Here is a 15,537-nt window from a genome sequence, read left to right as displayed (position 1 = left end):
TACATGTCACCTTCGTGGTGCTTTTACAAAGAAGTGAGTTTCAGTCTCAACTTGTTGCGCAAAGGTAGTTTGTTTTCAAGTGCGGAATGGTCTCATTGCTGCCCCTTGTGGCAGATGGGGAGAAAAACGCAAACTATGACTGTGTTTCTTATCAACTGTAGTTGCAGTGGGTGACCTCAGGGGCAGTAACGTGCCCATTACGGCTTGGGGCAACAGGAGGGGGTGAAGCACAAAAAAAACCCAAAAAAACTTAATGAAGCAACACAAAAATTACTTCAAGTATGAAGACTAGCCGGTTAGTTTGGCAAATGCACATTTGGTTAACTTACTCACCTCCAATAAAGTTAAATAAAGTTCCCTTAGCTCTTTTTGGCAGCCATCCAAAACTGTCCCAAACATGACTAATGTATGATGTGTGTGTGTTTCTACATGTACAGTCTGTGTATTGCATCTCTATGTGGGAAATCAGTGAATGACAACGCAGTAAACAGAGTTTTATTTGCAGTAAATATTTCTCATGCAAAATAAATTTGAGTTAGTTAAAAGTTTGTTGACACCAACATACTGTCCTGAACCAAGAACATAATGAATTTGGCATTCTGTAACATAGTTGGCAGTAAATGATAATATCTGATATCGGTGAATTCAGGCCAACTTCTTGCTTTGCTGCTCTTACAGAAAGCGATGATCAACTCCGGCTGCTGCTTTGACAACCATGATGCTTTAAAAGATCCACATATACTTTCTCAGGTTGCCTGGAAAGCTGGTGCGACCGTCGCTACGCACGCAGAACTTCAAGAACATACTGGGAAAACCATCAAGTAACGGGGGCAAAGTGATAGCCTGGAGCTTTATGAGAAGCCAAGAGTCTCTGATTTCCTTTGAGTGGGGGGGGGGGGGGGGGGGGGGGGGGGGAATGGGGAAACGTGAGCGCGGCCAAGTGGAAGGTGTGTCTTTTTGATGTTGGATGAAACTTGATGACAGAGGGAGCTGGGGGGAGACCCAGCTGTGAAAGCCATTAGGACCCAGCGAGATGTCCCACCCTTTGGCAATGAACGGACAATTGCGCCTCCTGAACGCACTGAGCGTCCGGGCCAAAAAAGACCTGATCTTGAGTAGCGAGGGATGCAGAGACAGAGAGAGAGAGGAGACAACACATCATCACACCCTGCTTCATTCACAGTGAAAGCTAAATAAACAGCCCATTTATCAAACACTCTCTCCGCTGCTCTCTTTCTCTCTCTCTGTCTAATCCAATTGTTTCTCTGAGACTCTCCACTCTCCCTGGACTCTTGCTCCTCTTTCTTTTCATTTCCCCTGGCCTCTCATTCCAATTCCTCCTCTCTTCCTCTGCCTCTCTCTCTTGCTCTACACCTACCGCCTCCATAGATTTCAATTGTTCAGCATTTTCTTCTGTACACGGCCCGGCCCAGTAATTGAAAACAGATCAAACTGTGAAATCTGACCCATTTAAATCCTTTTGACTTCATAAAAGAGAAAATGTTCTGTCTCCCACCCTACCGTCCTACTCCCACTCTGAAAATAAAGCTCCAACAAGCAGACTTCACTTGTAGAAATTTTCAGCCGGCACTTTGCAATTACAGGAACGTCGAGAATTATTACAAGTTTAAGTCCTGGCAGAAGTTAGAAATATTATACCTCAAATTGTTCATGTTTTCTGCTTTGAGAGAAAGGGCAGTGGCGGGTTTGTCACGCATACTGTCTCATGGCACATAATGCATTCAGAGCAGCGAGGCTAAATTACCATACGCTCTCTACAGGAATATCAATTCTACGGCATTAACAAACTGTCCCTACCGATGTGCTTTTGTCAGCGTTGAGGGAAGTTTGTGAAGCGCAACGCGAACTGCAGAAATTGTCCTGCCAACAAATGTGTTGAGAGTTCTGTAAGTTAACAATGTACATGACATCACTGCACTGAAAAAGGTTTGTGGTCTGCTGAGCTGACAAAATAACTTTCAGTTTCAGAACAGATAAATAATAGTACCTGTTTTGCATGTCATTAGTAGCTAAATTGACATGTATACAGAAGTGATCAGAGAATTAGCTGATTGGTGCAAAAACCATTATGCAAATATATAGGCTAACATTTTAGTGATAAAAACTTGAGTTTGTATCAATCAAGATGAACTGTAGTTTCCTGGAAATCTGATCATCGTTAACTGATTTCAGATGAGCTATAACATTAATCAATCACACACAGATTTCTGTTATATGTTCTCTATCATAGATCTCCACCTTCACTTACTGAACTAAGGATGGATGATTTTGGTGTCTTCTCATCACTTTTGATTGAAGATGACCAACAAGGGAATCTCACAAAACTTGGACCAGTATTTATCAAGTTCTAAGAATAACACTCAGTAACGCCCTAAACAGCAGACTGAGGAGTAAAAAAAAGAATAAGACTCACTCCTACTTACAAAAAAGTTTGTCTTATTTGTGTGAAATCTTTCTCCAGTAACACTTAAACACTTACTTAATAAACAACGACAAACAAAAATCTATATATTTATGATATTTAAATATGTAAAAATGGGTGAAATAATAGGAAAGTGAGTAAAATTGAAAAAAAACCAACAAAAACAAACCAGAGCAGAATGAAAATGGGAGATGAGGTACATCATAGGAAGAAAGAAAGAAAGAAAAAAGAAAAAAGAAAGAAAGAAAGAAAGGAGGAAAGAAAACATGCAGTATTAAATGTGCGTTTGGAGATAAAAACTGATAACAGCAGCTTGAAGAGTGGGTATTAATCATGTCTGATGTCATACTAAATAGTTGTTATACTTAATTCTGTGAGTAGGAGTAAAAGTGAAGGGCTTTCATCTTCATTTTTCGCTTAAGTCCATAATTTAACTTTTAGCAGTTTGATAAATACGGGTGTATTTTGTTTATTGGACACAGGCCCAACTGTAACACTGAGGTGAAATCAAAGCCTCGTCATCACTGAAATCCAGGTCAAACGTGGGTGAGCATCTGCTGCTGCCATGTGTGTGTTTGTGTGCGAGTGAAGAGGTGAGAATATGACAGACAGTGGTGTTAGGATGACAGCGCTGCTGACCTCTCACTCTGTTAATGTGACGCATTGGCTTGCTTGGCTTGACTTAGAGCAGAATGCAGGTGTGAATAATTCAGAGGGATGAGGATACGGCTTGAAGTCTGAGATCTCAGTTTTTACCAGGATTTTGTTGCCAGAATCTGATCCTTTTCACTGGGAGAAATTCCACATGCTGAAATCTACCACATATACTAATACAAAGCTGCTTTCTCCAAATCACATTAACCCGACTGCAACTGTTGTAAATACTGAAGTATGACCTTGAAACACAGTTAGTACGGTAATAAACAGTGGCTCAATTTTTCAACATGCAGCTGTTTCTTTCAGTTGCTCTTCATTCTGCTAACAGTTCATCCATGTGACAAAAAGTAAATACGTACATAAATGTCAAAATGAAGCAGAGTAAAAGCTGGATGGCTCACTCTCCAAAATCAGAGTGCAGAGGGCCGTTTATAGCAATTTCCTATGTTTAAAGGACTAACTCAGCATTTGGGGAAATATTCTTGCCTGGTTTCTTGCTGAGAGTTAGATAAGAAGATTCCTACCACTCATGTCTGCACAATATATGAAGCTAGAGCCGGTTGGCAATTGGCTTAGCTTAGCATAAAGACTGGAAGCGAGGGAAAAGAGCTAGCCAGTGTAAAAATTAAACAAATGAGATATAATGTGCTAGTTCGTGAAATTTAGAAGACCTAGTAAGCAGATTTTTTAAACTATGGACAAAGCCAAGCAACAATGCTAAGCTAAGCTAACGTCTCCTGACTCTAGCTTCAGATTTAGAGTACAGATGTGAGTGAGTGGTGTCGATCTTCTCGTCTGACTCTCGGCAAGAACATATTTGAACATTCATCCCCTCTTTCTCTTTCCATCTCTGTGTCAGGTATTCATGAATCTTGTAACATCTTTAAAACCTGAATATCTGAATGAATGAACTTGATACAGTAATGTATACAGTAATACAGTAAAATCTTTGCTCAATATATATTTTTGTTAGCTATATTTGACTTTTTTAAAGTCTTAAACTGGCCAGAACAACAATTCCAGGTGCCATCAAAAACTTCTTTTTTCCACAATTGTCCACTCAGATACCCTGTTGTTGCCTGACTCTCCATCTCTTTCCTGTCAGTAATGGAAAGAGGAAAGATACTGAGTTGAAAGGACAGCTTTACTGCCCACTTGGCCACTGTGTTCTCATTAATGGATGTCAGAATCAAAGCATGTCTCAAACCTCAGCAGCCAAGTGGCCGATCCTGAACAGCAAGGGACCCTCCGGCGTCCCAGAATCCCCTGCTCTAAATGTGTCCACATCAAGGAAGGAAGTGTCTCTCAGTGACTGGCAAGACCCTTGTGAGTGAAAGGAGGGCTGGTGGACAGGAGGAGGAAGGAGGAGGGACACAAGAGGGTGGCAGTTTCCTTTATTATAGACTGTCTCAGGATGAGAGTTGGGCAAAGGACTGAAGAGGAAGGTCTGACTTGAAGAGAGCAGACAAGCAGTTTCCTTTTACATGGAAAGAGTGCGGAGAGGAAAGCTCTACGCACATATATGTGTAACAACAACTGTGAGCAGAGCAAGAGGCTCTGATTGCATCTATGCAAAGGTCTGCAACTACAAATATTTGAATATGCAGACCATGCATCATAATTAGGCACTATTAAATTAAAATTAAAGTTATCTCAATATAATTACCTTCACGCTTTTACTCACTGATCCTAAAACCCATTCCTAAATCACTGCTTTCCAAAAACTTCACATGAAAGTGAACAGTGGTTCTGATCTGGTTTTAAATTGCTTTAATCTATGTGGGAGTCAATAGGAAAAAAGAATAAAAAAAACAGTCTCGGTCTCAGTAGCTAATTTCCCTTCTTGTAATCTGTGTAAGCTGGTTTTGAGGATATAAACACTTCAAGAGAAGTATGTTTTAGGTAATGTTTGGTGTAAATCCCAAAAGCCCTGTTTGGACTCTGGTTCAATGAAAGGACAAGATGGCGGCCAACCATAAACCTAAATCCAGATTTCAAAACATACCTTTACAACATACCGTACCTTTTCATACTTTCTACACTTTTAGCTCCAGATAAGTCTGATGGGAAATGAATGGACTTTTGGTAACCTGCAGTCTGGTCATTGTCGGACATTATTACTACTGAGGTTACAGTCCACTATAATGTAGAGAAATATACCTGGCTGCATTAATTCCCCAGAATGCCACCATTGATTTTTTTCTGGTGTGTGCTTGTGTAATTCCACTGCATGTATCCAAAGGGATACCATATGGTGGGCGAGTTCAAATAAAGTTGAACCTGAAGTGACGGCAATCATAAAAGTGGTAGCTTTGTAATTTTAGTGGTGTGTTTATCGGTGACACTGGATCCACATGGCTGTACACAGTCATTTGTGAACCTTAAACGACCCTCTGTAACCCCACTGGAGGGAAAAATGATCGACCGTAAAACAGCCACCTTAACAAGCATGACTCCTAACCTGCCTTTGTAGATTAACGTGCCTTGTATAAAGCAGGCCATTCTCAGCATTGTTATTCTTACAATATGTTTTCTGCAACTGGCTGATGTTATTACTCCACTTGTTACTCTGTGGAGCGTGGTGTATGTAATCAAAGTAGTTTGCTTTATGACAGGATAACAGCTAATTATGAGGAAAGTTAATAGAATAATAGGGGGTTGATGTTTTAAGATAATTAATAATCTGAAATTTGGAAGGAGTAAAAACAAAAATGTTGATGTTTTACTTCTTTCTTTGGAAACTGTAATATAATAAATGAAGATAAAGCAGTAATTTGTTGCAGGTCTTATTGCTGTATCACCTGACACAGATCACAACAAACTTTGAAGTCCTGCTTCAATATGGAATATGGGGCCACTTTCTCTGCACTTGTTTCATAAGATGCAATAATATGTGATCTCAAACATGGAACATTTAGATGTTTTGAAAACAACAACCTCTGTCTCTGCGGGACAAAGTGGAAGACCAAGTTTCACTTTTTTTTTTTGTTGTCAAAAACTGTGAAGAATGTTGCAAATACTAAAGTAGACTGAGAGGAAATGTTCTATTTCCATGTAAATGGTTGTGAGGCGAACAACAAACCTGTAGACTCTTTCAAAGACAAAACAGGAAAGCGGAAACAATCACATGCAAAGCTTTGAAAAAAAGTCATTTTTTCGTAGAGATGAATGAGTGATGCTTTTCTGTTGGCTCTTCTTAACTGTAACTGACCATAAAACTTTGCCTTTATTTTTAATTTTGGAGCCACTTGGTTCCATTCAAGTGAAAGCTCGAGCTCTGTTAGGCTGACAACATTTGTGGACAAACATTTTTGGGCCTTGCATCATACCTCTTGTCAATGAACTGAACAAGCTTCGGAGTGTTCATACTGCATGAGGCATCATCTACAAAAGTACAAAATGAATCAATTTTAGTCAAATTACGATATGTACCAACAGTGTAGATGCAGCTTTTTCTTCCAGTGTATTTCACCAAATAAACTCACATAAACTCTGCTCTCTAAAGCTCCCTACTTTACATGGCTGGACCACCTGTGGACCTCGGGGGCCGAGAGACTGCTGAGATCTCTACTATAATGACTTGGCATCGATTGGACTCAGCTCTTCCAAAACAATCAAGTTGGGACGGTGAGTATAGCCAGGCCAAATGGACCTACAGCACGAAGTAACCAAGCGAACAATCAATCGAACCATCAAGCAGAGAAAAAAAATCTGCCTCATAAACGATAGAAACAAGAGAACAAAATTTTAAATAAAACCAAAATGAGAAGTAAGCACACGCTATAAATCATTCCTATTCTGTCAGCTATCATTTGAACCAATCTGTAGTCTCCTTGGCACGCTCCAAAGGGAATGTATCAGTCTGCGGAGGAATATAAACATTACTAATTATGATTCCAGATCAACTGTTGGACATGTTCATCTACCAGGAGTAATGATGAAGAAAAGAAAGCGTGAACATGATACCACAGTCTTCTTGGAGAACTCCTCGACAGCAGCAGAAATTGGCACAAGTCGCACTGAGAATCAAGAAATATTAGGACCACCTGCTCCTCCTATGCAGCGCGCTGAGTGAATCCAAGGCAAACCTGTGATCCCTTATTGATTTCACTTTACTGGGCACATTTGATTCACCGACTGAGATGTGGATTATGCTACAGGGTGAGCAAATTCATCATGAGCCCTAATATTACTGGTGGTCCTAATGATCCGAGCACTGTGGATTTACAACTGTACTTTCATGTGTTCTGCAACAAATCATCTCATTTTCCTCCATCCCTCTATACATTTGGAAAAATGAGATCTGGTGCTTCTTATTTAAAGGTCAAAAGAGAAAAACATTCACTGAATCGTCACTACACCTAAGCTGTCAGAAAAGTGTTTGATTTTATTTAAATTTCGTGTTTTCATACAACGCAGAACTCTGAAAGTAGAGGTATAAGTGAGTGGTTGTATTTAGCGAGAACACAGGCTGGTTTACAGACCTGTTTAGCTACATCTTGTGCATGTTGGTTGTTTATTTGCATTGTTTTTTTAATGCCACACACATCCATACAGTACAGTATAATGCACTACTGAGTATACAGACGGCTGTAGTCCATTACCCTTTTGCTTAGGGGTTAATTATGAACATTTCCTTTAATTGGAAAGCTGGGTCTCTGTGTGAGTTTAGACAAAGAAGGGGAGCCATACAGTTTATGCTGAACAGCATTTTACATGGGTGGCCCCTGTGGATCGGCCTCCAGAGTGTGCTTGGAGACTCATTTGGCATACAAGAATAAGGACTGCGGAGGTTTTACTAAAAACTAAGCTAAAGTTATGTGATAATTCATCAGTAAGGTTTCTAAAACTTTTACTTTCTTTTCTTTAGTTGCACGAGTGCAATATGAAAGAAACAATAGCAACTATATAGATAAAATTCAATACACTAACAACAACTGTCAAGGCAAATCAGACTGTCAAGTGGGACATAGTGATCGAGGAACGCTAAAGAACCCACATTGGGACTCAGTCTCCTCCGCTGTCAGATTAGATAAGGTACAAAGGGAGAAAAGTTCATTTTTTCTGCACTGGCACAAAACCAAAACTAAGAGAAATCTTATCTGTTGCATATTTCCAATGATCCATACATCAGTGATGAAATCAAATTTGGGGGAATTGCCTCCATTAGAAACAAGACATTTCTTTATAAATAAACAGACAGTTATAAGTTAGATGGTTAGCTTGTGGTTGTTGAGTGTGCTGCTCTTTGTAACAGGAGCTCTTGGTGAAATTAATAGATTCTAATGAATAAAAAACAGGTTACAGGTCATGTTTGATTAGTTATGACAAATAAAAGTATGAGGACTGACATGCTGACACTAGAAAAATAAATGAAAACGTTTAACACATCTAAATTTAATTTCAGAGCCAGCAGTTACAATGGATGCCTTTCAGAGCCCAACTTGTCTCCATCACTCCCAAACCTCATAAAAAGGCTGATTGCTGAACGTCCTTTTTGTCTCAGCGGTACCTCTGAGCTCTGCAGAAATCTCATGATCCTCATCACTCCATCAGACCAGGCTGCTGCCCTGGGAGTAATGAAGGATGACAGGAGCTACTGCAGAAACCATGTGAAAGAGACAGGAGCTGTATTTAGGCTATTGTAACAAGTGGATACTATCTCTACCACAAAAATAGACACAGTGTGGGCTTTGAGTCCAATTGTGGTTGAATACCTCCACAGGTAGCAGCATTGGTCTACAGCCAGGTTTATTTTCTCAGATTAAAGAACACACTCAGAGAGGGGGGGGGGGGGCAGTGGACAGAGAGGACAGAAAGGGTTTTTCCCCTGGCTCCACAAGCCTCTTATTTAACCAATGAATACTATCTATTTATATCCCCAGAAAAATACAGTCACACTCACATAAAGCATCAGAGGCGCTCTTTCTCCTTTCTGTGGAGAACACAGGACAGCTTTGTGTTGCCCCAAGGTTTTTCTCTGTTCCTTACTGCGTGTTGCCAAGGTCTTGTGCTCACAAGCTTAGACCGAGGATAAAGATGCATTAACGGACATGTGTGTTTTTTTTTCTCTTGTACTGGAATAAAAACCAGGCTGAGTTTGTTGGGAGAAGTAGAAACTGTAGTGCACTGAGCATAGTGTTCCCTCTTAGTGAAACATCCATTTTGTCTAAATTCTTGCTCAATTGGCCCAAAGTAACCTGGAAAGAGCTCCTTTTAGAATGAATGGCTTCTTAAATTATGCAATAAAATACGCAGGCACTGGTTTTCAGATAAAATAACTGAGTCCACTATATTTATACAAGATATAAACTACTGAATAATATTGCTTACTCCATACAACTTTTCTACTCACTGGTAAAAAAAAAAAAAAAAGTGACCAAATAATTTATATTTCATCCAAGTGGGCCATTTGCACAATATGTACACACTAAACATGGAGTAGATTAGTAGGAAAGCTCCCACCCTCTGTATATCTAGGTAATCCTTGAAGCTCTCAAGCAATCCATACCCCATTCAATACTGTCAGTAGCAGCTCTCTCTCCATGAGGTGTTTTCAAACATACAGACAAGTTGCAGTTGTGTGAATTCAGGGATGAGTTGTTATTTTGTTACATTTATCAGCCGATTAGGTTGTATGTTCTAGCCAGAAGTGTCATGCATTAACGGAATATATATAACATCCTTAACTCAGGATTCACATACTGTAAAGCAGAATTCAAACCTGTAATCCACAGCTGAGTGGATCATTCCAAGGTGTTGGTTTGGGAATACATCACAAACCAGCCTTCCCAACAAGTTTTCACAAGTTGTTTTCCCAGAATCTCTGCTTACCTTAAAGACAAACATCTCTCTCCTTAGTATGGCCAGCGTGTTGAAGCCTCCATCGCAGATGTTGGGTTTAGAGTTGGGATGGGATGGTCTGTCCCCCGGGGGAAGCCTCGGAGGTCGCGTCTGCCTGTCTGGCTTGCGGGGATCTGAAGGAGGATGGGAGCGGGGAGGGGGCGCCGTCGGCAAAGGCTTGGTGGGTTGGGGAATCTTATCAGGAGGCCCTGGAGAAAGTCAGAGAAAAATATATCTTTCTGTTGCTGTCATACATAGTATATATCTGCAACATATTTTCTATCATGATTTCAGAAATAACTTTTTTGGGCTAAGTTTATGGGGGAAGGTGGTTTAATTTGGACCATTACATATAATATACATAGTCTGGGAACCATGAAATTCTGTACCAAATTTGTACCAATCCATCTGGTAGACATTGAGATTGAGATTGAGATTGAGATTTCACTGAATAAGTGAGGACTGGTGGCACAAAATGAAAAGTCAGTGGATCATCAGAGTCATTAGAATTCATTCTCTGGATCATGAATGTCTGTACCAAAATTTATGGTGATCTATTGCTGAGATATTTCAGTCAGGACCAAAGTAGTGAACAAAACAAGTGACTGAGAATGACATTGGCATCCCTAAAAATGATGCATCTGAAGAATCCTCCTGCTGCAAATCTCTTAAATGAGGAAAAAAGTATAGCAGATAATGAAATGTATGACAGTAAAGAATGTGAAAATGATTACAAAATCTAAATTTAATGCTTTCCTAAATGCATTAGCCATGAACACGGTGGAATGTAGCGTGAGAGCGAGGTAGTTTGTGAATGTGTAAGCACACTGTGAGGCTTCAGATAATCCAGGACGTAAAAATGCATGCAGATTTAGTGTGAAACACTCTCATTATTACTGTGCCAACTCAAGCCAACCAGCCACCTGAGCTTGCAAAAGAGCCAAATGTTCAAGCCAAGTCTAACTTTTTAACCTGGAACTGGAACCAATATGGCAAAGGAAGAGGTGGAAAGGGAGGAAGAAATTTTGCAACAAGGTGTTGAAGAAAAAGATGAGGCTAAAGAGAAAGAATACATGAGAGACAAAGGCGGAGATAGAAAAACAAGTTGAGGTCATGCAAAAATGAGAGGGTAAAGTTTGAAAACACAATACGATATGTTAAGATGGAAAAAAAACAGAAAGTGAAATACAAAGGAATAAAAACAGGTTAGTGGAATGAAGCTTACAAATGTATATACAGACAAAAATAAAATTTGAGACATGGTGTCATTTAAAATTCATGAATTACATGAGAGAAAGAGAACAAAAGACATGCAGTGGACAAACAACGATAGAGAGCTAGAGGGAGGGCAAGCCAATGGGCTGTGTGTATGAATAATTGAGCACATGACGGCGCACGGATAACACACTGTGTAACTGTGAAAACGAGGATATGAGTTGCCCGCCATGTGTTGACTGGGGCCAACAGATGCAGGAATAGATGACTGCAATATGAAAGATGCAAATGTGACAAGTAACCCCTCCCCTCCCCCCCATCACCTCACCCCTAGTCATGAAAAGCATCAATGAGTAATGGTGGCATATATAAATAATGACCTTGAAAGCTACTGTAAACATTCAGGAAGAATGCATGAATGATTAAACGACTCGACAAATGATTTAAAAGTCAGCGAATGAAAAGAGGATTAAAGAACTGTATGAGCAATCGATCTTTTCACTGAGGGAGTTGATCTATAGTGAGCAATCAAACAAAGACATGAAGAAAGATAAACCATCAAACTAGTTGACCGGCCTGCCAGGATTAAGAGGGCCAGAGCACCACTCAGCTAGACATCTCCCAGTCCACAAAACTGATCAGCCGGTCTACACGACAGAGATTCCATTCACTGACTGAATTAAATCCCCTGAAATACATCCCAGATTAGCAGAGCCAAAGCACTCTGCAGTTATGTAAGCGTGGACATGTAGACAAACATGCAAATGCGTGCACAAACAACAACATTATGGTGAACCCATGACAAGAAAAGCTGAACATGTACAAATGCAAAACAAGCTTGCTGTACAGTATGTTTGGCATCCGGCTAAGAACAGACGTGTCAGAGGCCTTTCTAGACCCGCTAACCATGTCTCCTGGAAATTATATTTACATACAACTTGTTTGTTTTGCAAATTAAGTTGAGCAGGAAAAGTAATTGCTGCCTGGGTTATGTTCTGTAGCCATATTTTTTCAACAGAGGAAAGTTCTTCTACCACACAAGATCTGTAGGGAAGAGGTTGAAGTGGATGGTGGACCAGAGATTTTGCATCCAGAATCCCACCTGGTTAGATTTTGGGCGTTTTTCAGACCTGTATTTTTTAGTCCTGTTCAATCGGACTCTGGTTCGTTTTCCCCGCTTGGTGCAATTTGTTTGGGCAGGTCTGAATACAGCAGTCGTACTCAGGTGTGGATCAAAACAACTGTCTTGAGACCCTTTGAGGAAGCGGTCTCAGTCCAGTCCCAAACGAACTGTGGAGTGGTTCTTTTGCGATGATCCAACCTCAATCCGACCCAACTGCGAGCCGTTCTCTGCTAAATTTGAGCTAAACGGCTCCTGCAGCCGGGGGTGCTTTGCATGCTGGGATGCAGTTGAGCTAAATCAACAGTTGCTAACAGCTAGCCGGACAATGAATCAATGGTTGCTTGGATTTCTCTCTTTGTGAAAAGAAACTGATGTGAGAGGGAACACGAACCAAGATTTCAACAACATGTTATGTCTCGTTGCTTAAAGTTAATGTTAACTTTTTCAATTTTAAACCAAGGCCACAGTGTTTCTCTGTCCTTACAAGTGGATATTGAACTGCAGGTGCAGATACTGTAGGGAAACCAAATGAAACAGATTGTAAATTAACATTTTACAGATACATTCTGTAGGAATATTTTTCGGCTTGGCAGATATTTGTATTAAAAACCTTTTCTCACTATGTTGGTGGGAAAAAAAACAACTTAATTTAGGGGTCATTATGTTTCCCTCAAATCATTTCTGGGAGACAAGGTTGACTAGACTCAACACTTATGATGTCACCACCCTCAAAACCCACTTGTTTTGTGTGCCATTAGATTTATTAATTTCCTTTGCTACAAGGCATTATATAAACTAAACTGTGTAAGCACTACATAATTATTTTTTTTAATAACACCACCCTTAATGGACTCGAGATGAACTTCAGTGCAAATATGACAAATGCACTATGTGAATAACTCTATGTTGATTTTCCTCTTTAGTTGGCAATATTATCATGTGCAGTAATGTGACTGTTAACAGGAAGTAGGCTCTTATCTTTAAAAGGGTAGGAAGTCATTATGTTCAAAGCTTGTTGAGAAAAAAGTAATTTATCCAAGAGGAATAAAACAAAATGACTACATGACATTAATTCCACTTTTATATGTTTGGATATGGTCTGTCTTTATTATTTATAATAACTCACAGGCGGCTAAAAGTTTGCATTTGTTTTTAAGGTAATAAATATCCGTTGAATTTAAAGCTGTTAATTATTCATGAGAAATTATTATGTGTTTGTGAAAGAGATAATAAATTCTCTGAACCAGCAGTCACTTCTTCCCTGCTATAACAAATTATGACCTTAGCATTAAAACAGGAACAGTACAGACAGATGTCCAAAACTAAAACAGAAAATTAAATCTCATCTTCAACATCAGGCTCATCTTACCTCTGTCAGACCTTTTCCTCCCACAATTCACTGTGTGATCACGCCTGACTGCGAATCATCTCCTTCCCATTTACACCCCTTCTCCGCCTGTCCATGTAAATCTCTAAATTACTCTTCATCTTAGCCGTCTTTTACGCCTCACCCATTATTCTCTTCACATCTCACGACTATACTACACCTCTACCTTTGCAAACTCATTCACACCTTCTCCTATTCAACCATAACTCCGCCGCCTTCTAATTGATCGAAACTGCGCGGCTCCCGCTGTTGTCCTTATTTAGCTTCCACATCTAGCGTCACTGTTGCCACAAGGAAAAGAAAATGAGGCCAATTCCTGGGAGGAAAAAAAAAAAAAAAAAGAGGCTGGGAGAGAAGCTGCCATCACTTGTCGTGCCCTTCAACTCTTAGTACAACAGAGAGGAGGAGGGAGCGGCAGCAGAGAGGAGTAAAACACGAGAGGGATAAGGTGAGATTTGATCGCTTGCCCAGGTCTGTCACTCCCAAAGGGACGTGCCCTGACCATGTAAGCAGATGGCAGGTTCTGTGTGTGTGTACGTGTGAGTGTGAGTGTGCGTGTGTGAGTGTGTGTGTGCGCAGCCAGTCATGTGACAGAGCGGAGTCATCTCAGTGGAGTGTGACTGGTTTACAGCATCAACAGCTGTGAGGGACAATTCTGTCACTTCCCACCAAGTTGTTTCTTAACTTAAGATGTCAAACTGAGGCTTTTACTTCTCTACACTTATCTTACCACAATGGAACAATACATAAAAAAAACATATATGTAGATAAAGAACCACCCTGATCTACTAATAAAATGTGTTCCAAGGGGTACACCAAATCATTATTATTATTATTATTATTGTTATTATTATTATTATTGTTATTATTATTATTATTGTTATTATTATTATTATTGAGAGTGTAAAAATGAATACTACACTAGTCTTTATATAAAGCAGTTCCCATCAAATAAAATTTCACACTTGTCCCACAGCTATATCAGCTTTAGGAGTAGACAAAGCACTGCATTCAGCATCTGTCAACTCACAAATATTTGTAAGTGAGAATAAACGGATGTGTAGGTGCTCTGATGACGATGCTCTCACCTCTTGTGATCTCAAATCAATAAGTCTAAACCTTATATCTTTTTTTATCTGGTTTTCTAAGTGATCTTGTGTTATAACAACAACACAAAATATACTATTCCAAGTTTAAGAAAGCCAGTTATGATACCTGACTTAATCATTTAAAACTCCATAAATTTAAGTAGGAGGGGAGTCAAAACCACATATTTCACAAATTTCACTGTAAGTCACTTTCTGGTGTGACTGGACATGTACTGCAGCAAGTTACTAAGGCATTTTAATATCTTATTCTTGTTATTTCCAACAGCAACAGCAGCCTGACATTAACAAATGGATTAACATGAAGAAAATGTTTACTAGATTTATAATTATGCTCCTCTGTAGATTTAAATGAAGCCAGGAGGCCTCACCGTAAATCTTCTGGATGCCCAGCAGGTCGTCCATTGGCAGTTTAAAGTTGTCAGTGTCCATGTACTGGTAGAAAGGAGCCATGATGGCCGTGGGGTCGTTGGAGTGTTCGAGTCCAAGCGCGTGGCCAAGCTCGTGGACTGCCACCAGGAACAAATCATTACCTAGAGACAGAAAGAGACAGGAGGGACAGAGGAAAAGAGAGAGCAGCTCTGTCAGTGTTGTGCAGTAAATTTGTTTGTAGCGTTTTATGTTCATGTCCTCGGTCAGCCTCTGGTTATCTTTTTTGTCACCTCGCAGCTTGTCAGGTTGCACCTGTTCTAGTTGGCAATGAGTTCATTTAAAATAAAGCCAAGTTCTGGGAGTTGTGTAATGGCTGATTTGAATAAATAAC

General features: G+C 39.9%; 1 protein-coding gene across 2 annotated transcripts in view; it reads right to left on the bottom strand.

Moving 5' to 3' along the window:
* Nucleotides 1-15,537, bottom strand: part of LOC122972422 (matrix metalloproteinase-16-like) — an 86,044-nt gene that overhangs the window by 14,910 nt on the left and 55,597 nt on the right. For both annotated transcript variants that reach the window (XM_044339519.1, XM_044339520.1), the window contains 2 exons: nucleotides 15,146-15,307; nucleotides 9,935-10,152 (listed from right to left, as the gene is read on the bottom strand). In XM_044339519.1, the coding sequence (XP_044195454.1) occupies nucleotides 9,935-10,152; nucleotides 15,146-15,307 (380 nt within the window). The remainder of the gene's footprint in view (nucleotides 1-9,934; nucleotides 10,153-15,145; nucleotides 15,308-15,537) is intronic.

The sequence above is a fragment of the Thunnus albacares genome, chromosome 21 (genome assembly GCF_914725855.1).
Source record: "Thunnus albacares chromosome 21, fThuAlb1.1, whole genome shotgun sequence".
In the NCBI taxonomy this organism is placed as follows: domain Eukaryota; kingdom Metazoa; phylum Chordata; class Actinopteri; order Scombriformes; family Scombridae; genus Thunnus; species Thunnus albacares.
This window is presented reverse-complemented; position numbering and strand designations above follow the sequence as displayed.